At 39.0% G+C, this 25,959-nt stretch overlaps 1 protein-coding gene across 1 annotated transcript; it reads left to right on the top strand.

The window, feature by feature from the left end:
- Positions 1 to 800: 800 nt before the first annotated feature.
- ATG14 (autophagy related 14) lies at positions 801 to 21,773 on the top strand. The gene is made up of 10 exons (XM_088149687.1): positions 801 to 1,241; positions 10,184 to 10,246; positions 10,390 to 10,432; positions 11,443 to 11,524; positions 12,252 to 12,489; positions 15,444 to 15,673; positions 16,260 to 16,377; positions 17,090 to 17,180; positions 17,292 to 17,377; positions 18,288 to 21,773. Exons 1-10 carry the CDS (start codon positions 1,015 to 1,017, stop codon positions 18,592 to 18,594), a joined length of 1,485 nt encoding a protein of 494 aa, XP_088005813.1. The 5' UTR covers positions 801 to 1,014; the 3' UTR covers positions 18,595 to 21,773.
- Positions 21,774 to 25,959: the final 4,186 nt, after the last annotated feature.

The raw sequence follows: 25,959 nt of genomic DNA, 5'->3' as shown, positions 1-25,959 counted from the left end.
AACTATAAAATATACTGTGGTCATTTATATAGTACTAAATAAATATATAGTTGCCTAAGCATATTGTTTTCTCTCACGGAGGCAATTTTGGAGTCCACAATACATTAAGTCATTATGTGATTTATTTGGCTTTGACTTCAACAAACCTTGATTAATGAGAGCATGGCTTAGCACAATGTGTAAATCAAGTCATTTAATTATGGTTAACACTAGCCATGTGATCTTGGTTGTAAGCTTATTGAGTTCTGCTTATTTTAACTTAATACCTTTAACATTTGAAGTTGGGCTAATTAATCTGAGCTTAAAAAAACAAACAAACCCGGACCACCATAAGATTGATATTAGAGAGACAAAGATAACTATAACCCGTTGCTGCCCGGGATATTTTTGCAAACCAGATTTGCTAGCCATATTGTAGTATGTGGACCTGAGAGGAAGGGAAGAAATAGGAGCGGAGTAGAGAATGAATTTAAGCGGCCATTTAAGTCCTGTATATATAAAATGCTTCTCTCGTGCCTTTAACACACACAAAAACTTCTACCAGAGGCAAAAATCTGCACGTTCCTTGGGCCTTTTTTTCCCCCCTCAAACACGCTCATTCGTGGTTTGAGAATTAGACCAACGTTCTGAATTTCCACCACGCACTGAACCAAAAACTAACCACGCAAGTTGAGCACGCCTAACACGTTGAAACTAAAATGAACTTGATTGGTCGGTGGTTTAATACGTCATGGGAACGCAGCTTCGTTTTTTTCAATCCTGCTTTCTCCCCATTGCTCTTGCTGCCGGCTGCACGTCTTTCGACCTTTCGGGATAACTTTAATCCTCCAACCGAGAAAAACCGCCGCTCCGATTCCCCCGCTATCAGGTCAGCCTCTGAGGTATTGCTTAGCTCCGCCCCCGATCTTCAGCACGTGCTCTTCTCCCCAGCCTTCTTTTTTTTCTTCCCATCATACCTCTGTTTGAAAACAAAGTCCCACGTGACCGCCGGCCTGCCGCGAGCCCGTCAGCAATATGGCGTCTTCCAGGGGTGACGGTTGGACCGGACCGGGCTGGCGGCGGCCCGGTATTGTGGCCACCGCCGAAGGACCTTATCCCTCGGAGGCGGAAGCCGGGGCCGAAGGCCTCTATGTGGCTGTGGAGCGCTGCCCTCTTTGCAACAGCACGCGCCGCCGCTTGACCTGCGCCAAGTGCGTCCGCAGCGGCGACTTCGTTTTCTTCGATGGCCGCGATTCTGAGCGGTGGGTGCCTGACAGGACAGGGGTGGGCTGGGGCCTGGGTTGTTGGCTTTATTTCTTTGCCGGTCTGTCCCGAGGGCAGGATTAAATGTATCAAACGCAAAGGTTTTAGAATTCCCTACTAGTCCTTTAGATGGGTTGGTTAAACGTTCCTCTCACGTTTCTGGGCGACAAGCACTGGTGCTAATTTGGCTCTTCTTGGTCGCGATGCACATCACACTGTATTACAGACCAACCACTTTTTATCGTTTGATATGAACTCAACCTGTGTAGCTAGTTTATGCTGTAGTGGATCATTGAAGTGAACAAATTGGGTTAATTAAATTATCTATAGTTAAAGTAACTATGGGCAAGTGTGACTTGCAATCCCATCCCCTGAGTTTATAATGGAACTCAAGTCTTGTCAAGCATTTTTATAGCTAATTAAAGCCTTCATGCACTGAGATAATGTATCTTTGAAAGCCAATTGCAAGGGGTTTATTTCTCAAGTCCTGCTTGTGAGAAGGACTTGAGAATGAATGAATGAAAGATTTGGTTAGACACCATGAGAGCAGGTTATGAAACTAGATAGACCAGAAATGGACAATCTGTATTTGCCATATGTTTAATTCCAACCTTCAGTAGTCAGTACAATCAGTGGTCAGAGATGATGCAAGCAGGAGCCTTAATTCTCCATAATGTTCCTGAAAGAGGATTGGCTGGGTTGCCAGTTTACTTGCTTCAAAATTAAAATATTTTTCCATTTTGCTTCATTTATTTTGAGGCGAGAGGATGCTTAGAACAGGATGTAAGACTCCATATATAATGCTAGGTGAGCACCCACAAATTACATTCACACAATATGCTAGACTAAAATGTGAATGGCTAGTTGAGTCTCAGTAAATATGTTCACATAATAAACTGAACCACAAATTAGCCAGGTCTTTTGTGAATCCTGCTCATTTGAGTACATTTACTGAAGCTGTATTTGCACAGCAGAGTAAGTTAAGTTGTGGTTGGCTGTTTGGTGAACCATTTAAATATGTTTCAGTGTGTATTCTGAAGTAAGGCAACTGAATTAATTCATGGAACCTTGGTTAAATATATTATAGATTAGTATGTTGTATAAACAGATTGGGGTTAGTTGAATAAACCATGGTTAGTGGGTTCAATAAATCTGAGTTCTTCAATGTTTTGGCAATTTACTCTTGGCAGTCAAGTTATGTGCTTTCTTGTCTTCCTTAAAGAGTGGAATTCGCTATCGTGGGATGTCAACTGGTTTATTATGGCAGGGAATGAGGTGGGCCACCCTCAGAGATTGGAAATCTTAGACTTTTTTTAATCCCCAGACATCATCTTGGGAGCTGGGTAATGGGGTTACAGAGTACCTTGGGTTCTGAATGATGCTCTTAAATGTCAGATCTGACTGCAATGGATATATCCTCATCCATGATTTCATTAGGGATGAGGAGGCAGACGTGGCATGTATCGCTGAGACCTGGATGAGTAAAGAGGAGGGTTCTTCTCTTGGAGATCTGCCCATCTGGCTTTCAGATCTTGCATCAACCATGACCCCAAGATAGAGGAGATAGAGTGAACATTATCATCTGGGAGATTCTCCGGGTCACCAGAGGCACTGTTCCATAGATAACTGGATGTAAGGCACTATTTGTGAGGTTGTGCTGGAGGGACAAGATAGGGTGCTACTGTTGTTCCAACTTTGTTGCTGCACAGCTCAATCTCATCGTAGGATTGGTGTTGGAATTCCAATGATGTTTTGTTCTGAGGGACTTTAACTTACCTTCCTGGGGTGGGAAGAGAAGCTTGTGAATTCTTAACCAACATGACAATCATGAGCTTGTCCCAGATGATCCACAGAGGCAACTACACATTAGATCTGTTTTGTGTCTTGGAACAGCTGAAATAAGATATGAGGATGGAGAACGTTTCCATTATCCCCTTGTCATGCTTCACTCATGACACCGATTAAATCCTGTTGAATTTCAAACAGCACTTGGGGAGTTCTCCAAAGCCTTGGGGGGTGTTCTGTCAAGTGCCTGGTTGACCTCTAGAATAAGAGGGTAGAGGCACCATTTAACAGGATTGTTCTTGAAGTTGAAGATCCATGGGGGAGTTCCTTGGTGTAATGGTGGTTCCAGGATATAAAACAACAGAAGAGATGCTTAGAGTAACAGTGGAGTCAGACAAAGAATGACTAAACATGTGACTAAACAAGGTAAGAGCTCGTGTCTGAACCTATACCATGATGGTAAGAGTGGTGAAGCAAGCTTACTTCTTTTCCTCTGATTACATCTCTGAATAGCTGCCCAACAACATTTAAAATGACTTGGTCACTGTTGGGGAAAACCATATTGGAAGATGGTTTGCTGGGCTGTTGTGATGAATTTGCTAAGCATCTGGAGAATAAAATTGCTCGTATTCACTTGGACTTTGGTTAGGTAATTCCTGCAGAGATGATAGAAGCTTTGTCTTGAGTTATCTGGGATTAATTTGAGCCTGTGGTTCCTGAGGAAGTGGACAGGGTCCTCTGTGTTGTTAGCACTATCATATATGGATTAGTTCTCTGCTCTACTTTATGTGTGAAAGCAACTGGGGAGGTGACAGGATGCTGGATGCAGTCAGTGGTAAATGCATCCTTGAGTAAAAAGTGATGCCTCTTGCTTTGAAAGTGGTGACGGGTGTTCCTTCTTCAAGAAACCATTGCTCAACTTAGCTATTTTAGACAATTGTTGATTGGTCTCCAAATTTTCCCTTTTTAGGGAAGCTTCTCGAGAACGTGATTGGATCACAGTTACAGAGAACCATGGAGGAAATGTTTTATCTGGTCCCTTTTCAGTCAGGATTCAATCCTAGGTATGGGACTGAAATTGCACCAGTTACTCTTTGTGGCATCAAAATAGAGGGAGTGCAACTATTCTAGTACTAGTAGCCTCAGATACATCTAAGAGCCCACAATGACTTGATGGCACATAAGCAGTCAATCCTCTTGGACCAGCTGTGAAAATTAGGAGTGATAGGCATTGTTCTTTAGTGGTTTAGTGTTCTTTCTTCCTTCCAGTTCCAGTCAGTACTGATGGGTGGAGAGAGGTCAAGCTGTCAGCCACTCCACTGTGCTTTCTGCAAGCCTCAGTTCTCTCTCCGTTGCATTCAGCATCTACATGGGGCCACTATAAGAGATCATCTGCCAGTACAGGGCATGATATCAGTAATATGGTGATGAAACTCAGTTATACATCTCCAGGCTAGGCCGGGCAGCAGTGGAGGTCCTGACCCGCTACTGGAAGGCTTTCAGGATCTAGGTGGGAAGCACCCAGACAGACCAACCACCCAGGCTCCACAAACACCTTAGGCAAGGCCTAGAAGAACAGCCAGGTTCTAATGCCTTGTGGAAGACTTGTGGAATGTCATTGCCACCACCAACACTGACTGATGCTGAGTGCTAAGAAAGGAGAAGAGTCACCATAACACAGTTTTAATCTTACTATGTTAAAATTTAAGCCACTCAGGATTTCTGGAAATGGAGTGTCAGATAAGTTGTTGTAATTAATAAATAAATAAATAAATCTCCAATATTATAGGCATCGTTAATCTGCATACTGGACTAATGAGAGGAAGGTACTGCTACCTACTTTTAGGTTTCCTGATAACATCTAATTGGCTGCTTTGAGACAGATTGCTGGGGAAGATGAGGGTTTGCATAAAGAGAGCAGGGCTGTCTTGCATCTTAACACCAAGAACTATAGTTAACTTTCTGCAATATACCCTGATTATGAAACAGGAACAGAAGTTTATATTTTAAATAAGAGTTGGGGGGGATTGTAGGATTATCTAGTCAGTCTGCCTGATTGACACAGGAAACCTGGAACTTAGATTATTCCCAAAGGTTATCTATTTTCTTGAAGTTTCCACCAAGAGAAAGTACCCTCCAGGTAGTCCTCAGTTTAAGAATGAGTTCTGTTCCCAAGGTCTATCCTTAAGTTGAATTTGTATGTAAACTGGAACAGTATTATTGTATAATACTGTATAAGTAGCATTGTGTATTTAACTCAAATCATGTATTTAACTCAAATCATTGTGTGTTTAACTCAAATCATTGTGTGTTTAACTCAAATCATTGTGTGTTTAACTACAATTTTGCTACAATAGGTTCCATTCTTAACTATGGGTCATCTGTAAACTGGGCGTTCTTAACCCGGGGACTACCTATATCTCATAGGTAATTGGCTTCAGTGTTAAACTGTTGTTATCTTCAAGAGGTTTCTCCTAAAGTTTGAAATTTGCTGTCCTGTAACTAAACATGTTAGTTGTAGTTCTATTCTCTGAGCAGAATACAAACTTTTTTTAAAAAATCAAGACGTTATGCTGAGATAACTGATAAATTTCTATAGGCGTATTAAGCTGGTGCAAGGGCCAAACAACTTCTTTGCATATCTGTTTATCTAAGCTGAAATAGGATTTTTTAAAAATAGTTGTTGACCTAAGTTTAGGTTTGTTGGGTTGGTAACATGAGCTACTAGATTTTTTACAGGCAGCTGCCTTGTACATCCAATTCTGAGTAAGTCAGGGATCCATAGTAAGAGTATTTGCATTTGAAACAGAAGTTGCTAATTTCAGTTTGTCACATTTTGAATATTTAAAGCATTTATATCCCATTCTTTAGCCTGAAAGACTCCCAGGGAAGCTTACTGGATAAAAACAAAGCAGTTCCTGCCCACAAATTTCGAGTGTAAAAAAAAAAAAGCAACATAGAAGAAAAAGGTCATACAGAAAAGAAAAACACTTTAGACACCCATTTTTATTGTTTCATAGTTTTTATAATGGTCAGCTATGATGGAAATGAGCTGTTCAGAATGACCTAGATGACGTTCCAGTTATTGAGTGGCTCCTGATAACTAGCAGGTGGTCACAGAGATGATGACAGTTCCCCTTTGCTGCTGCTTCTCTTCCTTGCAGAGTGATGGGTTCAGACAGCTTCTGTGGGGAGGAAGCTCCAGCCTATCTAGCAATGGTAGCAGGGAAGAGAGGGAGCAATTCCTGTGAGTTCTAGTCCTGCCTTAGGCATGAAAGCCAGCTGGATGACTTTGGGCCAATCACTCTCTCAGGCCATGACATCAGGCTCAGGTGACAAGCCGGTCAGTCAATTCCTGTTGAATTCGGTTGATCCAAAAAGCACCTGCAGGAAAATGCTAGGAAGGGGGGGGGGGAGTCCTTGTTTAGCAACAGCTTTGTACAGCAACTGTTCGCAGTTACAACAGTGATGAAAAAGTAACTTTGCGACCAATCCTTGCACTTATGACCTTCACAGGTCTGTTAAGCAAAGGAAAGCTGAAGTAAAATCATAAGCACAGTCACGGTTTCACTTAGTGACTGCTTCTCTTAACAACTGAACTGCTGGTCCCAATTGTGATCACTAATTGAGGACTACCTATACTTTTAACTCCATCCAGCATATAGCCCGATAGTGCAGGTTTACTTACAAGTAAGTTTCCTTCAGTCCATTGGGTTCACTTCTAGGTCAGGATTGTGCCTATAGTTTCCCCACCAAGTTCTTTAAGTGTGGAAAGACTGTTTTCAAGCATTTTACAAACATACAATGGTTGTTTTAATTTAAGCCACCCAGAGTCATTTAGGAGTTGGGTGACCTGTAAAATAAATTAATAAGCAGACCTTTGTGAGGGATGGATTAGCATATACCTTTTCTATCTAATTGAGAATTTTTAACAGAAGTCAAATATCTCTGCTCTCTTACATATATAACTAGATTGACGGGATGCATGTTGGATTTTAGTTACTTATTACAAATACTTTCACCTTGTCCTTTTTGTTTATAAAGCTTCCAGAGTGACTGTCAATCACAGTAATGAAATGCAAGAATTAAATGACAAAATAAACAGCCAGCATCGAAAACAAACTGGCAGAAAGTCATTAAGCACTCTCCTTCACCTTGATTTTTGAAAGAGCCCTGTCTTCACTGTTTGGTGGAAAATATTGTCAGCAATGGGACCAGAAAATCTCAATTGAGGGAGCATTCCACAACAATAGGATGGTTATAGGTTTTTGGTTTTTTTTAAGTTTTGTATCTTTGTTTGCTATAACTGGAACTTGCAGGACCTGCTGGAAATTAGAAAAGATGAGCAATATCTTCTGTACATGTTTATGTAGAAATACCTCCCCTTGTTGAATGACTAGGTTGTGTTACATGATTGTTTTATTCAATTTACCCAATTTCCTAGGGTCACATGGACCATATACCAAACCCATGGACTGGGTTTGTGTAACAAACTGTACTAAGATGTGATTGGCTAATGGGTCAGTGTGTCATGTGAAAACAGCCAAAGAGTTACTTCCAGGAAATTCCATTAGGATTGTGAAGTCCTGTACTCATTAAGAGTAAACTCATCCCATTGAACATAGTGGATCTTACTTTTAAGTAAACGTGCATAGCCTTATTTGTACAAAGAAAATCATTATTGTTTTGTATTATGCAAATGTTAAATAAAAATACATGTTTTCCATCTAGGGTTTTAAATCAGATATGCTGGAATCTTTCCACCAGAATGAAGCAATCATCTTAGCTGCAGCTAAGCACAATAATTCCAAAGTTTCAGCCTATAAACTATCCTATTGATAGGGTAAGTTTATATTCAGGAATGGTAGTGAGATATAACCACCTATAGTAAACAGAAACTCTGTATAATGGTTTTTGTATAGTTTCTGTGAATGTCAAATTGGTCGTTTGTTATCAGAGACCTAGCTGAAGGTGTAATACCTGTTCCACCACATTTTTAAAGCTGTTATTTCAGTCTGTGTATATTTCAATTTGGAAAAGAATTAGTCAGTGAGAGACTAGTCATAGTGTCAAATCATATAATAATAAAGAAAGATGGAATAGCATCAATTTGGATACAAATTCTTTCTTGATGTCTCTAAAATTACATGAACAAGTGTTGAAAATATGAAAAGCTCCAAGAAGATACACTTATCTGTTGCCAAAAAAAGCCTCTCTTCATCTGAAAGAGTAATAGACCACTTTAAAAATATGTAGTAAAGAAATTACTGGTACAAAACCCAGTGCATGCCTGTACCACTAACCAATTTCCATAAATCAATCAGTAATAGGCTCAATACATAATTCATGTGCTGGTAAAATCAACTGCTTTAAACATATTTTAATTTAATATAATCACACATTATTAAAAAAAGTTATTCAACCATTTCTTTAAAAAAGTTTTGGAACTGCATCCCAAAGTTAAGAACTGGATCCAGTGACTTTGTTTCTTCAAAACATTATACACAAATGTTGAATCAGCATCCATGGTAGAGAACAGAATGTCTTAAATTGGTAGAACTTCCTGAATGTTGAGATGCTCTTAATCAGACAGGTTGTAAAGAACATAATGCCTAATCTACTGATGAAAGAAAAATATGCTTTAAAATGTTTTTGACAGTACCTAGAGCTCTTTTCCCCTCAGCTGTATGTATAAATACAGCAGAAGCAGAAGTTCAAAAAGGAAAAATAACCACTTTGCTGAGTGGCAGGTTTTAACATTTGGCTGTATGTGAATAGGAATCAGGGAAGTTTCTGTATATCTTACTGACTAATGGTACATAGCATAAACTTTTGTGATGTCCCAGATGTCTGATAGTTGAGGCTTAGTTTCTTCCTAGGTTGAAAATAAATACTTTCTTTTATAAAAAATAAACCTGCTTTTGGAAGGAGAGGGATGCTTCTGTGTAGGAATAATTATTGCCTATGTAGGAGTAATAATTGTAGTAATTATTAATACTTCATAAGTCAGTATGGAGTCAGTCTGTTTTAAGTATAGCTTTTAAGCAATAACAACTAGTGACAGTTCAGATTTACATGGAAGGTAATCTTCTTTACCATAGTGTTTTAACCATTACCCTGTTTAGGTCCTATGATTCTCTCCCACTTTTTCAATTAATAGTCTCATAGGCTTTTTCTCTTGTGGCACCCAGTATGTGTAACACCTTGTTCAAGGAAATTAGGTCTGAGCTGAGCTGGATTCTTTGGCAGAGAGCTTTCAGTTTATATATTGCGTAACTTTTCTTCCATTCTAATTCTTCTAGGTCTTGTGTTTAAGCTCTACACTTATTGCTTTTTTGTGTTTTATTTCTTTCTAAGACATTGTTTTTCCATAGTGTCATTGGTATGTGTTTTATTATTCCAGTTGTATGAGTTACCTTAAAGTTCCAATTCTATACCTAGTTGTATGGGAATGACTCAGTGGGATTTACTTCTGAGTAAGCTTGCATAGGAATATGTTATAAAACAGCTTTTTTCAGCCTGGTATCTCTCCTTTAGATGTGCTGCTCTGTATCTTCTATCATCCTCAGCTAGAATGGTTGACCTAATTGGCTTGAATTCAGAGGAGTTTAATATAATACATTGAAAGACAGGTACCAGCCTGAGAGAGTCTGCTATAAAAGTTTTAATATTCCTACATAAAATTGCCTTCCCAAATTCAGATCGGGCAAATCTATTTCATTGCATAAGTACAAACTGTGATGTTTCATAGTTTTGAACTGCTTATTCTCTGGCATAGCTTTTATTGATTTCAGTTCTCTAGCATGGTTATACTGATTTTGGTGATATCTAAGCTAAACAAGTTCACTACTCTTGCTTAAGAATTTTAATGGTGTCTCTCTAGTTTGGTGCCAAGATCAGCCTGTTGGCCACCAATGGATAATGATCTCCATTCTGCCACTTCTGTCTAACAAGACCAATGCCTATCCAGAAATTCCTCCAGCAGTCAGGGATCATTTTATTCATCTTGTTGCTTCTACAGTGGTTTGTTATTTATGAAGTGAATGGCATGTTCAACATGGCATATAAAAAGGTAAAGTGATAACACTCTAAGCAAGGATGGTCTAATATAGACCTTATTCATTGAGAAACACATTTAAATGTTACTCTTTTCTAGGTTTTCTGAAAAAAAAGAGAGACTAAAGCACCTTAAAAAGAAACAGCATGAATTCCAGTCTCAGTAAGTCCCGATTCATTCTATTTTACTTTATTTAAGTAGATGTCAATATATAATCAACTTAAATTATCTTAACCAACATGGAAGTGTATTTCTGGTTGCCAGTTAATCTTCTGTTTCTTTTTCACCTCCTCCACTTCTTGTAGGTTGTTAAAAGCTATGGAGGGGAAGCAGATAGCGGATCAGCTGGTGAGCATTGTAGAATTCTTTCATTTCATATTTCATTCCAACTAGTTTTCCACAGTGCTGTTATTCACAGTGCTACTTGCATGGGAAGGGAACTAATAGTTGGTTCTTCCCATGTATCTGTCCTATATGTGGGTGATGGTGCCCACATCATTGCAAATAATTACATTTCAGCCCGAATGAACAAATGCTTATTGTATCTGTAAAGGTTGGATGCTTAACTGCAAGACAGATTATATTCAAATAAATCTTTTTTTGGAATATCAGAATACTCCAATACTGTTCTGACTTTACCTAATGCTGATGCCACTCCAGGCATTCCAAAAGTGTTCAGAGCTCAAAATCGCCCTGCTTCAAATTTGCACTTGAAACACACTGGTTGGAGGTTGGAGCAATTTATTTCAAACTCAAATCATTTTGCACACCGTTATTAAATAGTACAATAGTCTGATATTTTTAAAAGGGATACCAGATGCCCTTAAGTTTGATGGGAGGTTTGTGCCTCTTGGAAGTGGCACTTGGTTCCCCTGATATGTCTCTGTCTGATATGGAACTTTTTGCCAAGGATTTGACCGCCATTGTTATTTGAGGATCAGTGCAGCTTGGCCTAGAGAAACTTCCTACTTCTGAGATGGTGCCTAAAGAACTAGCAGATAATTAAAATCTATAACTTCCACTAGATAGTTTGGTTGAAGAATCAATCATTCTGTTGTGTAACTCTCTTCTGAAATGAAGGTAAAACCAAAATGTGGGCAAAACCAAAACATAGATGGCTTACTTAATTATAATATCAAATTGAAAGGTAAATCTAGGGCATCCTAATTGCTTACTCTGTTTTCAGTGGCCTCAGGAACTTCTGGGTTGCTGATTAAAGCTGAATGCATTTGGGGATGGAGTCAAGGGATTCTAGCCAATCGTCGCATCTGTTATTTTGACCAAAATGATTTTTTTTAAAAGAATGCAAAAATAGTGTATTTTTTTACAAGTTCTAATAAATGTTCTTTTGCTTTCAGAGATGGAAAATAATGTCTTGCAAGATGAGAATTGAGCAACTGAAGCAAACAATATGCAAAGAAAATGAAGAAATAGCAAAAAGTAAATTATGATTGCAGAAGTCTTGGCAGATTCCTGTTATGGAATTCCTTTTCTATACCCATATCTTCTCTGATAATTGTACAACGTTAACCAGTTTCATTAGCTTACCAAAGCTGCTCTGATAAGAATAGTAATGGTGTGAAAGATTACCTTCGTATTTCTGATCTTCCTTTGCACTCCTGTGCTATGAAGTAGTATTGGACATATCCTAAGGCGTGTATTTAAATATATGTAAAATTGATTGGCCAAATGGGCCTACCTGGCATTTAGTGTACCTCAAATGTGCTTCCAGAATCCTTTGATACAAATGGAGGTTCTTTGGGCAACATGCAGCATGTTAATGGCTACCTGGCTTCATTTTTCTTTTGAAAGAGGCTCTCTTGGGGCCCAGAAGTTTTACTCGACATCAAGATAATGCTGGAAATAGTTGTTTTGCCTTACAGTATGTAGTTTCTGTTTTTCTTAAAAAAGTTTTTTAGTGTGAAAAGTTAGGTGGGACAAAGACACATTTGCATCCTAAGATGCTATGCTATGGATTTCAGATTTAATCCTGCTTGGAGATCCCAGACACTGCTTTATTTCACAGTCATTACATATTTCTACTAGTGATAGAATGTATGTTTGCTGATCTAAGTAATATAATTTACTTATACATTATCCATTGAGTAATCAACAGCACCATTTTGAGAGCAAGTTCCAAAGATTTACTGTTGCCTTTGTTATTTAGATTCTGAGTGGCTTCTTAAGATTAAAGATGAGAACCAGAAGCTTTATCGAAGGGCTCAGCGCCATCAGGAGAAAAAGGAGAAAATCCAGAGGCACAATCGCAGACTTGGAGAGTTGGTAGAGAAGAGAAACTATGACTTGAGAAGCCATCATGAGCATCTGGCAAATCTCCGGCGGTCACATGTCCTAGAATTAACCTCTGTTATATTCCCTATTGAGGAAGTGAAGATTGGCATGAGGTAGGCAGGGAGGAGTAGTGTGGCTGATGTGGTTAATCATATATTCAGGAAGTGGTTCACTTTCATGGTCTATATAGAAGAAATGATATTTTTTCATAATCAGTGGAGGAAAACCAGTCCCGTTAGAAGGCAATGAGAGTAGGAGATGCACAGAATGAGATGTTCTCTTCTATCTTTACTTGAAAATAAGCCTCATTGAGACCAATTGGATTTACTTAATTTGAAGTATCTATTAAATTTGATTTCTCCCTTTCTTATGGTAGTTTATCCTCATAACACCGTGAGATGGTTAGGCTGAGAATTAATTACTGGTGTAGGATATTAGGAAGCTTCAGTACCATACCATTACCAGCTAGCTTGCTTGCTTGCTTGCTTGATTTATTTATTTATTAAATTTGTCCCCCGCCCATCTCCCCCCAATGGGGGACTCTGGGCGGCTCACAACACTTTAAAACAATAAATAAATATACAATTAAAACCTATAACAATACACATTTACAAAAATAAAAGGGAAAAAATCCAGGAGGCCGATGGTTCAAGGCAGCAACACCAGGCCACTAAGGGACTAGCCAACCCCACACTTGATGATCCCCTTCCTCACCCCAGGCCAGATGCCAGAGCCAGGTCTTCAGATCCCTCCAAAAGGCCTGGAGTGAGGGGGCCAATCTCACCTCCAGGGTCAAGATATTCCAAACGGCGAGGGTTACAGCAGAGAAGGCCTGTCTTCTGGTCCCCGCTAGTTGGAGTTCTTTTGCCGAAGGGGTCCGGAGCATGCCCTCTCTGTGTGATCAGGTGGGACAGGATGAACTCGTGGGGGAGAGGCAGTCCCTCAGGTAACCTGGCCCCATGCCATGTAGGGCTTTAAAGGTGATAACCAACACCTTGAATTGGACCTGGAAGCAAACTGGTACCCAGTGCAGCTCACGAAGCAGTGGTGTTATATGGGTCCTTCTTCACGCCCCAAAAATAGCTTGCGCGGTTGCATTCTGGACCAGCTAAAGCTTCCAGATACTCTTCAAGGGTAGCCCCATGTAGAGCACATTACAGTAGTCTATCTGGGAGATAAGGGCATGACTTACTCCATACTCCAGTTCTGCCACAATTTATACTTCAGCTATCCAAGGGCATCCCAATCCAGGAAAGGGCGTAACTGGTATACAACCCGAAGTTGTGCAAAAGCCCTTTTTTAACTGCAATTATTAATATTAATTAATTAATCTTAATGTTTTAGCAAACACCTTATTAATGTTTGGCAATGAATCAACTGAGCCCTTGGATAGCTGAAGTATAAATTGTGGCAGAACTGGAGTACTGGAGCATATCAACAACAAATATACAAGATTGTGAATCAATAACCCCAGCCATCAAGTCTGCGTAGAAAGGACATAATTAAGGGAGTTTCAGAAGTGTTTGTCTGCAAAGGCCAACACCTGCCTGTCACATAGTAGATAGCACCCTATTTATTTAGCTCCTTTTTCAGTAGAAAGACCTTCCTCCTTCCTTAAGTATAGGTCAAATGAAGAGGGACCTTTGCTTGAAATGGGTTGCATAGACTGGAGCTCCTCAACCTGGTGTTGAAAGTTCTTGGGTATACTCTAAGCAGGTTTTGCTCCCTGTTCTTCTCCAGGAGCAGCAGTAATGATGAGAGATACTTTGAAGGAATAAACTCTCTTTTCAGTCCTCGTTCCAGTTCTTCTTGATTCTTCTCCTGCTGCCTCTGACATTTTCACTTTTATTTCTGAAAGCTGAACAAGTTGCTTAATCCACTTCTTTTCTAATGTCAACTCATAGTCTTTCCTTGTAATTTATAATGATTCTGTTAACTTCCTTTTATTCTTATTTGATGTAGCCTCTGAACTTTCCCTTTTCTACTATAATGGGAATTACAATAGCTGTCCCCCATCCTGGAATAGAGGTTTCCTAAAATGTATTATTTGTGGAGACATCCATAACTTCTTACCAGACTTAAATAAAAAGGCATAATTTTGCTCCCGCATGCAGTAGCTCAGAAAAAGGACTCTTAGGATTCAGTCAGGGAGTTTCCAGTACCATGAGTTTTCCTATTTCTGTTCCACTAAGGTGCTTATCTGGCACTTTCCTATGTTTCATAGTATTGGGCCATTTAATGATTAAAGTGCTTGAAGTACTTTAAATACAATTGCAAGCATGTGCTCTGGAGTGTACCAGTGGCCCCTTTATACAGAGAGATGGGGAGCAAACAAGCAGTTGGAAGTATCAGGAGGCAAATGGAAGTAGGAAGATAGATTATTCACATTTTCTCTTTCAACTCTCAAGGAGAGGGCTTTAAAATACATACACTTTCCCTTGAAGCTTCAGTTTGTCATCAGATTAAATGTTCAACAAGAGAAATAAGCTGTCTTGATAGTAGCAGTTTATGTCCTTTGGTCTTTCTTTCCCCAGCATGCATGTTTGGAATCTCAGCCTCAGCGGAGGAAGTTTGGGCAGTCCTTTTCCTTTACAAGAACCAACTGTTTTGCTTCCCATCTGGCATTTTTGCTGGAGGGAAAAGCTCAGCTCAGTTCTTCATCAGGGGAGTTGTTTCACTGTCAGGCCTCTTTGAAGAGTTGGGGAAATTCACAGGCCTGAATAGAGGTCTAGCAGCCGTTTCTTCCACTTTTGCTTGCTCTGTATCAGCTTGCTTGCTCTCTCCTTAGTCCTTCTGTTTCCTCCCTTCTCAGAAGCCTTCCTTACCTTTAAGCTCATCAGGCACCAAGTCTGAAAGTATTCATTTCTTAATAATAAGGCTTACTCCCAAGGAGGTTGGTGTTTTTCCTTCACTGCATGGATGACACAGTGCTGCAAACGTAGCACCTGTCTGTAACTTTTTAAAGCAGCCATGCCTTTTCCTGACATGCACACTCTGAAACCTTTTTGGAATAAAATCTGAAGTGCTGCGCAATCCTATTAGTAACACTTCCTTGCCTTTCCTCTAGGGACCCCACAGATGTATCTTCCGAGAGTGAGAATGCCATGACGTCTAGCACAGTGAGCAAGCTTGCAGAAGCCAGGAGGACCACCTACCTTTCTGGGCGATGGGTGTGTGATGACCATAATGGAGACACCAGCATTGGCATCACAGGCCCTTGGATAACCCTTCCCAACAATGGGGATTATTCTGCATATTACAATTGGGTAGAAGAGAAGAAAACCACACAAGGACCAGGTAAAGTGCTAGGTGTGATTTAAACTTTTTTGAGTCTGCTGGAAGCCAGCCTCTTCATCAGTTTTTTTTAACAGTATTGAGATGCAAATTCCATGATCTCACCTAGATATTTGGCATAAGAAAAGCACAGGATACCATAAACTGCCTTCTGACTGAGCCATGATTTTCATGGGGAGCCTAAGAATTGAAGAACATGATACTGGCTAGAGAGTTTTCCAAGAACACATTTTTAGCTCTCATAGCTGAGAAGATGGTTGTTCATTACATGGCATTACATACAAAATCTCAGAAGTAAAAGATAGGCTGATCTCAATGGTTTGGCAACCCTGGTGCCCAAAAATAAAACTTATGAAGTAAAACTCATGCAAGAACACTGAACTTTAGTAATACTTGGTGATCTTGTGAGATTTTACAAATTTAATTTTTGAAAAATACTTCTGTGTTTAAATTTGAGATTCCACAAACAGCATCTTTAGTTGTTGTGGGTACTTTGTTCTCCATGGGTACCATGTTGTAAATCTTTGGTCTTTGCCTTTTCTGGTGAGTCCATGAAAACTTTCTGATTTTTTCCTTGCTTCTGTTCTAGACATGGAGCATAACAATCCTGCTTATACCATCAGTGCTGCTCTGTGCTATGCAACTCAGCTGACTAACATTTTGTCACTTATACTGGATGTAAACCTTCCCAAAAAGCTATACAACAGGTAAGGAATCTAGAAGGAGCTAGAATGCATGCCAAAAAGGTAATTGAGAACATTATGTTGAATGACAGGCCCCTAGGAATTGGAACCCATTACAATATAGCATGTTATATGTATGTACACCAAATTTTGAGTTCTAAGTAGATTTTACAGAAATACTAATAATTGTAGGTTGACAGACAGCCAAGTTTGTGAGTGGATTCTGAGATGGTAATAGAACTTTAGAGCTGATGGGAAGCAAACACTTTTGTGACTTTTTTTTTTAAACTGACCACCCATTCTGCAACATTCCTGGCATTTATAGATTTGGAGGGGATGGGGCAATAAGTTTCATTTAACACACACACACATACACCCCAAATGGGAAGCTTCCTAAGCCTCTGCAAAAGTTAAATTACATAAATACTTAATATAGATATCAGGGTTGTTTATCTGAAATAGTGTTACTGATTTTAATATGTTCAGTCTTGTAAACCAGTGTGAATGGATATGGAATCAGTGAGGAAGGAGGGAGGGAGGGAGGGCACAATTCTATAAAGTTACCTCCTTTCCAAAATGGAAAGTAGAACTAGATGAGCCTTGTTCTTTTTATGCTAGCTGTTCCAGCAAATCCATTTTGCAAAGTCAGAGTGACCTAAACATGTTTGTCTATTTGCTCTGAGTCCTTATTTAAGATTTTAGTGCCTTAATATTTGCGTCTTAATATATTTTACAGTGAATTCTGTGGAGAAAATCTCAGCAGGAGGAAATTCACCTGGGCAGTGAAAAAGCTAAATGCCAATATCCTTTACCTTTGCTTTTCTCAGGTAGTTTTTATTTGGTTTCTTTTTCCTTCTTGGAAGGCTTTACATTGTTTCCTCCTCATCTTTCAAGGCCTGCCTGATGAGTATTCTGCTTTCCTTCTTGTGCTTTTCCAGCACGTCAACCTAGATCTTCTGCACCCTCTACATACTCTCAGAAACCTGATGTACTTGGTCAGTCCTGAGACAGAACATTTGGGAAGGTAAGAAACAATTGAATAATACATGCCCCTCTTTCTTCCCTGCCATCAGTAATTTGATTATTTTCCTCTTTCACCAGCTTTCTGAGCCTCCTGGCAGCCTTTCTCACTTCTCTGTATCAAATATCACTGTAAACAATAGTGAAGGTGAAGTTTGATAAACGACTGTATATTGAATGAGGCTCATGACACAAGTAACATCCACTCTGACCATCACCAACTCTTCAAGTCTGAGAGAAAAGAGAATTTGGTCCTGGAATCTGGGATGGGCCTTTTCAATTACAGACATCTACTTATTAACAAATTATGAATTTGTTAATAAATATTTTCTATTATTGTAATTTTGTAGTTTTATTTGTAATTTTGTCATTTTAATTGATTTTAGCTGTTTTGTAAACTGCCCAGAGTTGTTCAACGAGATGGGTGGTGACAAATTTGATATATAAATAAAAATGAATGAATGAATGAATGAATGAATGAATGAATTTATTTATTTATTTATTTATTTATTTATTTCTGGGTGAAATAGCAACAAGAGCAAGTTCCTGACTTCAGTGAACACTTGCCTGTTTTTCAATTTTTTTTTTCCTCACTGTGACAAGGGATTGAAATTTGTCTCAGTTCTACATGAACTGCCATATCCCTTAGCAAAACAATACTTCTTGTAGCTTGATGCTTTATGGGTTCTTCCCAGGAATTATTCCCTTATTCTGTTGATCTTTTTAAAATCCTGCTTCATCATACTTAGCTTGCTCTGATGAGTTTTTGAGTCAGTTGCTCAACTCAAGTGTCATTTCCTTCACATTTGATCTTTTTACTTTCAGCGTGTACACCTTTAAACATAAATGTGTGCCTATTTTTTCCATTTTGGCCATCAAGTGTGTGACCAAAGCATTTCTTTTCTTTCCCATAGGTCTGGACCATTTGAGATCAGTGCTGATTTGGAAGATTCCATGGAGTTTGTGGACCCCAGTGGTGCTGGTGAAACAGATGAGAGTGGAGATGAGCACATAAGTGATGAAGAAACTGACCTTGGAACAGACTGGGAGAACCTGCCCAGCCCACGGTTCTGTGACATCCCCTCCCAGCCGGTAGAGATGCTGCAGAGCCAGAGCACACAGGCATCACAACCGATAGCCAGCAGCAGTGCCGGTGGCATGATCTCCTCAGCAGCAGCCTCAGTTACCTCTTGGTTTAAGGCATACACTGGACACCGTTAAGAAATAGTTGGGCCTCTATGTGGGAAATTCCCTATTCTGACCCACCATCACTGTAGTAGACTTTGTGTACTCAGTTCAGTAGTGCCTGGAACAACAGGGGTCTGACTTCCATTTGCAAAAGCTCCAGAAGCTCTTTATTTGCCCAAGCTGTAAATTCCTCCCAACATATGTTTTCAGACACCTGCAATGGAACTCAACAGTTCTGAGTCACTGCCTTTTTTTTCTTTTTCTGCTGAAGAGGAAAGAATTTTACCTGCACATTTTATTTCCAGTTTATATTTTCTAAAAGAAACTAAGAAAACAGACTCTGGATGTGTAACCTGGCAATCATTTGAAGCATGGAGACAGGAAGAGAATCATGGAAGAAAGTAATCTGACAGTCATGCAAATGTTTGAGCCCATCTTGGTCAATCAGTTCTAGCAATGTTCTTGGACTTCTTTCTTTTAAAGTGTGCATCATTCACAAACTTACCACACAAATGCACATTTCAGGAACCTTCTGGCAAATGATGCTTTTTTAATGAGTTTCTAAATTCTGTTGCCATAATTTTAATACAGAAAATCATCTTTTTTTTGTTTAAGAAAAAAATACTGGCGATAATTATGACTTTTTTGTATGTGTTGCATTCATCCATTAGTAGATCAATGTTTTTCACAGTGAGCCATCCAGAGTTCCCAGGCTCCTTGCTCTAGCTACCAGACACCAAAGAAAGGCTGGGCCATAATAATTTGCCAATATAGAGCAACTCTGCTGCGGCCATAAGGTTTGTTTTTTCACAAGTTATGAGGTGGAAACATACCTCTTGCAGTTTGGTTATGTGTACTACATATTCTCTTTGGGAAAGCTGGCACTCCTGAGATGAGAGCATGAGGACTTATCCTCCCTTTTGTGTCCAGTTATTGGATGTAGTATGTTGTACATAGGACTTCAATCCGTTGTGATTTTGTTTTCAGTCTTGGAGGGTTTTTTGGAAGTAAAAAAGCTTTCCATTTTCATTGTATTCTTTTGTCCATCCTCCTTTAATTTGGGTTTATATATTTGATCCACTTCAGATGCTTCCTGGGCAGTGAGTCAGTTCCTGTGAGTCTGTTTATGTTTCTCTTTCTCCATGCGGTGTTGGCTTTCCATGCTGGGATCAGAACTTGGGGGTTAGGCAGTTTTGCATCATTCTTCCTATCAAAAAGGATAAGGGATAGGTCTTGCAAATCAGGCTAGTAGTATAAGTACGTACTTTTTTTAAAGGGGCTTGATCAGATAAGAAAGTGCTGAGTCATGATGATGTCACGGGTGGCGTCAAGGTGGCACCCGCGGGCACCACCTTGATGCTACTCCAGTGATGTCATCATGACTCGGCACTTTCTTATCTGATCAAGCCCCTTTAAAAAAAGAATGTACTTATACTACTCAGGCTTATTTAAAGATTAATCACACATGTCTTTCAATACCATCATATCTTTACTTGATCATAAGAATTATTGACTCTCACTGAGCATATCTACCAAACTTTGTGTGGAACTCCAGTGAGAAAATCCTCTGTAACCAACAGTTCTGTGCAACACTTGCTTATATTGTGACACAGTAAGGAGAAAAATGGCATATACTCACTCCTTCATAAAGCAGTTTCTGTCTTCATATTGCCTAGTGGTCCAAAATATTGGGTAGGCAGTTGCAGCCATCATTGATATGCTGCCCCATTTGCGGACTCTGGGTGGCTAACATTTACAGTCAGTAGTCTGTAAGCCACCCAGCCCATTCCTAGCAATGTGAGTTTTTGATGCTTTTCTACCTTGGAGCCAGTTCAGCCTTTCAGTAGAGCAGGTACTGCTATTATGTGGAATATCCTGTCTTGAAGAAAACACACACAATGCTTGTCAAACATTAACACTTTGGAGATTTTATATTGGGGGGATTTTTCTGCATTAAAAAGAGATTGCAGTCCTGCAAGAACTTCTGAATTGGCTCTTGGCAAATCAATTCTATTAACTGTTTCTATGATGGTCTTCTATTTGAGCCCAGAGTGGGTATAATGAAATATATGTGGATTTCAGTAACTTCGCTATGCAGATTTTTTCCTGCCAAATAGGAATTTATCTGGAGGATAGGGAATCTACTTCTTTACATTTCTGTTGCTAAACCAAAGATTGCTTTTGTTAAGTGTTTTGATTTAAAACCCAGGTGATGTGATTCTTCCATTCATAAGACTTAGTATACTTAAGATAGCAATACTGTGATCCAGATGCATCATCATTGGCTTCTGTGGAAGTTGTATTGATTTACAAAAAAATGGAAGCGGATGGAATTGTGAATGACTTTGGGCTTTGTCTCAAAGATCTTTGGCGACATGGGATTGTCCTCTTACCTATGTCTGTTAATGAAATAAGGGGAAAGTTGTTAGAAGAAAGGCACTTTATTGGTTGCAGGTGAGATGGGCTGCTTAACATTGTGACTGCTGGAAAAGTGGAGGGTGGGCTCTCAACACTGTAAATATGTTTGTGTGTTTCCTTTTCCTCTTCTGTTGTGTGTTCTTTCTCCTGCTTATTTCTGAATATAAACACTTGGAAATCATTTCTAGTGAACTGAGGCAAATAAATTTAAAAGCCAGTAAGCCATGAATCTTTTTTGCTTGTCAGTTTCAACTTCTTAAAATGGTGCCTCTCTCCTTCAAGAGTGGAGCATCGCTTTGGAGGCCACCAAGAGGCATCCAAATTGTAATAAGGTAGGGTGCTGCTCCCTTTCAAGAAAATATTTTTGTATTTTTTTTATGTTTTTACACCTCCACAGCTATCTGGAGAAGCTACGAATCTCTTTCTAAAATTACAGTGCAATAGAGAAACATTCTATTTAATGGATAGGGAAGACAGACCACCCATTGATGGGTATCCTGGGATTATACAGCTAATTGAGCATTTTGTAAGATGTTCTGGTGTCACAAAGGCAGAGTTGTATCTTTAGGCCCAAGAATCTCAAAATGGTTAGTGGGTTATTAGAAATACAGTAAGTGGTTTGCTGTCTGAAAATCGGTCCTCCAAACAGAAGGATTGCTAATTGAGTACCCCTAAATCCATAGCTTCTTTTTTTAGCTCATGACCTTGTGGTGCCACTTTCAAACTAGTAGACCTAACTACAGACGTGTTTTTAAAATTGTATTACTGCAATAAATCTTTGTTTTTTTAAGGTTGCTCGGTTTGATTTTTATTCTGTTCTGACATTACTGTTATCATTGGAACTAATACTTGATGTCCAAGTGCTTGTGTTTAAGTTGCAGAAGACAACCAAGGAGAAAAAAATACACATTTCATGCTAAGGGTATCTAGTGTTTACATTATCAAGAACTTTCCTGACAAACAAATGTTTACTTTAGGTATCTTTTCACTGGTTATCTATGACCCCAGACTGAGCCCTTTTTTCCTAATTTATGATACAATTTAGCCATCCATTTGTAGCTAATTTTAGAATGTTATATATCTAAGAGATGGAGAGAAAATTGGAAGGAAGCCTATAAAAGATATATCTGTAAATATTGAAACTAATAACTGTTTGACTAACAGAAACCTGTCACATTTGAATGTTTGGATCAAACCTAGGTTTGATTCAAACTTCCTTTTAGTAATTTCCTAGCAGTTCAATCACCACTACCACCCTGTTGTGGCAATAGATAGTTGTGGTGATAGGATTCTGTCAACAGCTGAGAGTATTACATAGCTCGTATGTTCTGAACACATAGAAGGCAATTATGCATTTAGCTGTACCACCACCAGAGGTTGAGGGGTGATGTCACAGGATGGGAAGGGGGGGTGGGGGCACCTTGCCATGCTCACTGGAACAGCAATGAACATGACAAGGGAAAGTGTGTGACTGACTAATGTAGCTGAAGGTCCAAATGGTAGCTGTACTAGTTGCTTGCAGACAGCAGGAGAGGCTCACTGCCTTGTCCTTCTCTTTCATGGAGAATCAGCTTTCTTCCAGTGCTACAACACTCACTTTTCTAGAAGACTCCCTCATGATTTAGAAATCTTCAGATGGGTGGGTGGGAAAACAAATACTTCATGTTCTATAATTAGACACCTGGATGATTTACAACAGATCAGCAAGTGTTTCTGAGTCATAGAAAAGTCATCTCTGGATTGAACTCAATTTCTGATGATCACGTGGATATGTCCATGCAGTTTTCTTACCAATAACACATATGTGATTTATCATTACCATCTTGGGGGATGTTTTTCAGCTTCCCTGTTATCACCTCAAGATTCCCTAGTAGTCTCCCATGTAAGTACTAAACTGACCTAACCCTACTTAGTGACAAGCCAGACGTCCAGGTGCTGTGCCATTTGCTCAGATGTTTCTGCCAAAACAGTTTGAAATCAGATGTAGAGTCAACTGGCACTGAAAACAAATTTTCAGAGTGAGCATATATTGTGAACCATTAGTTTTGCACCTGGCTCAGGTAGCCCAGGCCTGTTGAGCGTAATGGGAACAGATGAAGATAGTACAGTATTTCTGTATCTTTGGCAGTGCCCAAGTGGAAGTAGTGTCTCATGTTTCACAGTGTATACAATATCACACTGTGTAGAGATTACTTTGAAAGAATCCCACTTCCATTTCAACTAAATCTGAGCTGTTCAGGTTTGATCCAACCACAGGAATGGGTCTTTCTTAATTCCTTCCTTCCTTTTAATAGCCCTTAATAGGGCTTTAATAATAGCCCTTAATAGGGCTTAATATCACACACATATGCATACATACCAGAGATTTTGATTATTGTATCTAGTTATGTTTGCTGTAGCTTGACAATGAGGGATGCTGTAGTTCAGCAACATCAGCTCCCTATTCCAATGTTATTAAAGTGGGATGATAGGTACTGTAATATCCATGGGAAATAACCATGGGGGTAACTGCCTGAGAGTTACCTGATTTCAGTCAATATCCTGAAGGAGCTGTACTTGAAGCTGCTTGATTGCAGTTCATTAATGCATGATTCCAATTCTCTTGATTTGACTAAGGACTGCTGCTAACTACAAATAGCAATTACCATGAAATTTCAGCGTGTAAGACTATAGTGCGGCTGGTCTCCCCTCTATCAGGTGCCTCCTTGGCATTTGGACTGGGCTTAAGAGGTTTATCTTACTCTGACCTAATAAAAGCAACTGAGAAAAAAAGAGATACCTACAAGGAGGGAAAGAACACAGAACTGTAAGGTAGCCGCCATATTGCTAGTAAAGTGCATTCAGTTTGAAGAATTCCAGTTGAGCTCCATGATGCCATTTGGTGGCTATCTGTCCCCCAGTTGTCCTTCATTTTTCAGAAATAATGCTTTCCAATTTGGCTTAGAAGAATTCTGTTCCTATTTAAACCAATTCTTTATAGGAAGTGTGCTACTCCCCACCATCTCCCACCCCCCAAAAAACCCTGGAAAGAATGAAACAAGAGCAAGTTAATGCAAACCTTTGAATTATAAAGCTTGTAAGATATTAACACTCCAACCTCTGAAATATGCATTTTCATCTGAAACTCAGATCTGCAAGAACACCAAAACCAAATGAGGGTTTTGTTATTAAATGTAATAAGGGGTGTGTTGCACTGATACAACATATTTGTCACAGCTGTTACAATCTCTGATTAGGCTCTTGGCTGCCAGATCAAACCCAACCCTTAAAAATAAAGTCTGGATGCCCTATGCATAAAGCAAGATACCAACTAACATTTTCTTGACAAAACCTTACAGGGAGAGAATTGCAAACCTAGGGGTTCTCATTACCTTTTCAGATTAGAAATCATCGCTAAGGTAGTACCCTTAATTAAGAGCAAAGCAATTCAGTTCAGCTCTCGCAACTGAAAAACGTCTCCCATTTCCTCCCAATATTTAAGCCAGTTGAGATGTTCCCTGTCCTTAAGAGATTTTCACACTTAGCTTATTTTCATAGCTGAAACTTCTCAAATCATTTTGAACTTCTCCATTCTTCTCTTAAGTATGCTGCTTCCTATTTTCAGAATGGAGTTTTCTTAAAAATAATATAAAACATTTGCCTCAAATATATGAACTGTACAAACTTCATTCTTTCATTTAGTTTTTTTTTCATGTTAGAGTGCACTATCTTGAAGCAGAGCATGTAACAATCCACATCAACCAAACAAATCTGAGAAAGGTTATCAAGTTTTCTCATCTTGCATTCTTTATTTGACCAATTATCAATTTGCTAAATTCCTCTGGGAGTTGAAGTCCACACATCTTAAAGTTGCCAAGTTTGAAAAACACTGCTCTAAAATATTTGCAGTACCATTTTATGTCATCTGGAAAATTAAGCAATTTATTGCCCATTATTTAACGAAACCACTGCTCAGGATATTGGACTACACACTAATGTAAAATACCGGGGGCCGGGGGGGGGGGGTTCTTCAAGCTAAGGACCAACCTATTCCCTGCCATGCTTATTTGCTTTCATAGCCTTAATATCTATTTCTTAAAATTAGCTACTTTGTTCATAAACATTCCAGTTAATTTATTCAGGAAGAACCAACCAAGCAGATTACAATTAAAAAACAACCCAGAAACAAAATCTTGATTATAAAGGTGATCAAGCATATAAATCTTGCTTTTTAGTAGCCAAAATACGATTAATGAGCAAAGTTGCTTCTTGATGTAAGCAGCTGCTCCCAGTCTATGATTAATTCTGTTTGTGTGAATGTCTGCAGAAGACGTTACCATAATAAACATGATTTGAGTTGTCTGCCATTGTTACTGATTAAATCACAGACTCTCCTATTAACCAGTTATATCTGGTAAAGAGTCTAGGGTTATTTTGAAGCTGGCACCATACAAATTATGTAGTATGTAGATAAATACACATATAAGTAACAGTATCTGTTATTTGATCAAGGTCAATGTTTATGTTTATGCCAGCTGGCAATCTCAAGAAAATTTTGTGAATGTCTGAAAAGAGATACTGTAGGATCAATTTGTGAAGGCTGACAAAATTTTCTGTGATTTGCAAAATTCATCAGACATGGTTAACATTTGTGATACTCATTTTCAAGTCTCTGGGATCAGAATTTGCTGCCTTTAGAAAAAGGAGAAAAAAAAAAAAATCTCCTGCCACAAAATACACATTTATTCCCCAAATAATTTTTTTTTAAGTACTGGGAAGGAAAAAAAAAGATGAATAAAGGACAGATTTAGAATGCACATTTTTATTAAGTAAAAAAAAAAAAAAAAAAAAACCAAGGTAAGGTGGATGCAATAAACCAGAGCTTTTCTTAGTCCTCTGCTATATGACAAGTCTTCTTTTGCTTGCTGCCACCCTAAAATATAACGAGTATGTGTTCTAGTCTAGTTTTAAGGTTGTCCAGTTAAACCATCCTTTTTGAAG

This window comes from Python bivittatus, unplaced genomic scaffold (assembly GCF_059951505.1).
Source record: "Python bivittatus isolate LINGU-HERP-01145 unplaced genomic scaffold, Pbiv_v1 ctg000580_np1212, whole genome shotgun sequence".
Classification (NCBI taxonomy): domain Eukaryota; kingdom Metazoa; phylum Chordata; class Lepidosauria; order Squamata; family Pythonidae; genus Python; species Python bivittatus.
This window is presented reverse-complemented; position numbering and strand designations above follow the sequence as displayed.

Excerpts from the sequence above, each read along its gene's own strand:
- ATG14 (XM_088149687.1), top strand. The coding sequence starts at position 1,015 with ATGGCGTCTTCCAGGGGTGACGGTTGGACCGGACCGGGCTGGCGGCGG. Across the intron at positions 16,378-17,089 it reads CCCAAAAAGCTATACAACAG|TGAATTCTGTGGAGAAAATC; the intron begins GTAAGGAATCTA and ends TATATTTTACAG. Across the intron at positions 17,181-17,291 it reads TTTACCTTTGCTTTTCTCAG|CACGTCAACCTAGATCTTCT; the intron begins GTAGTTTTTATT and ends GTGCTTTTCCAG.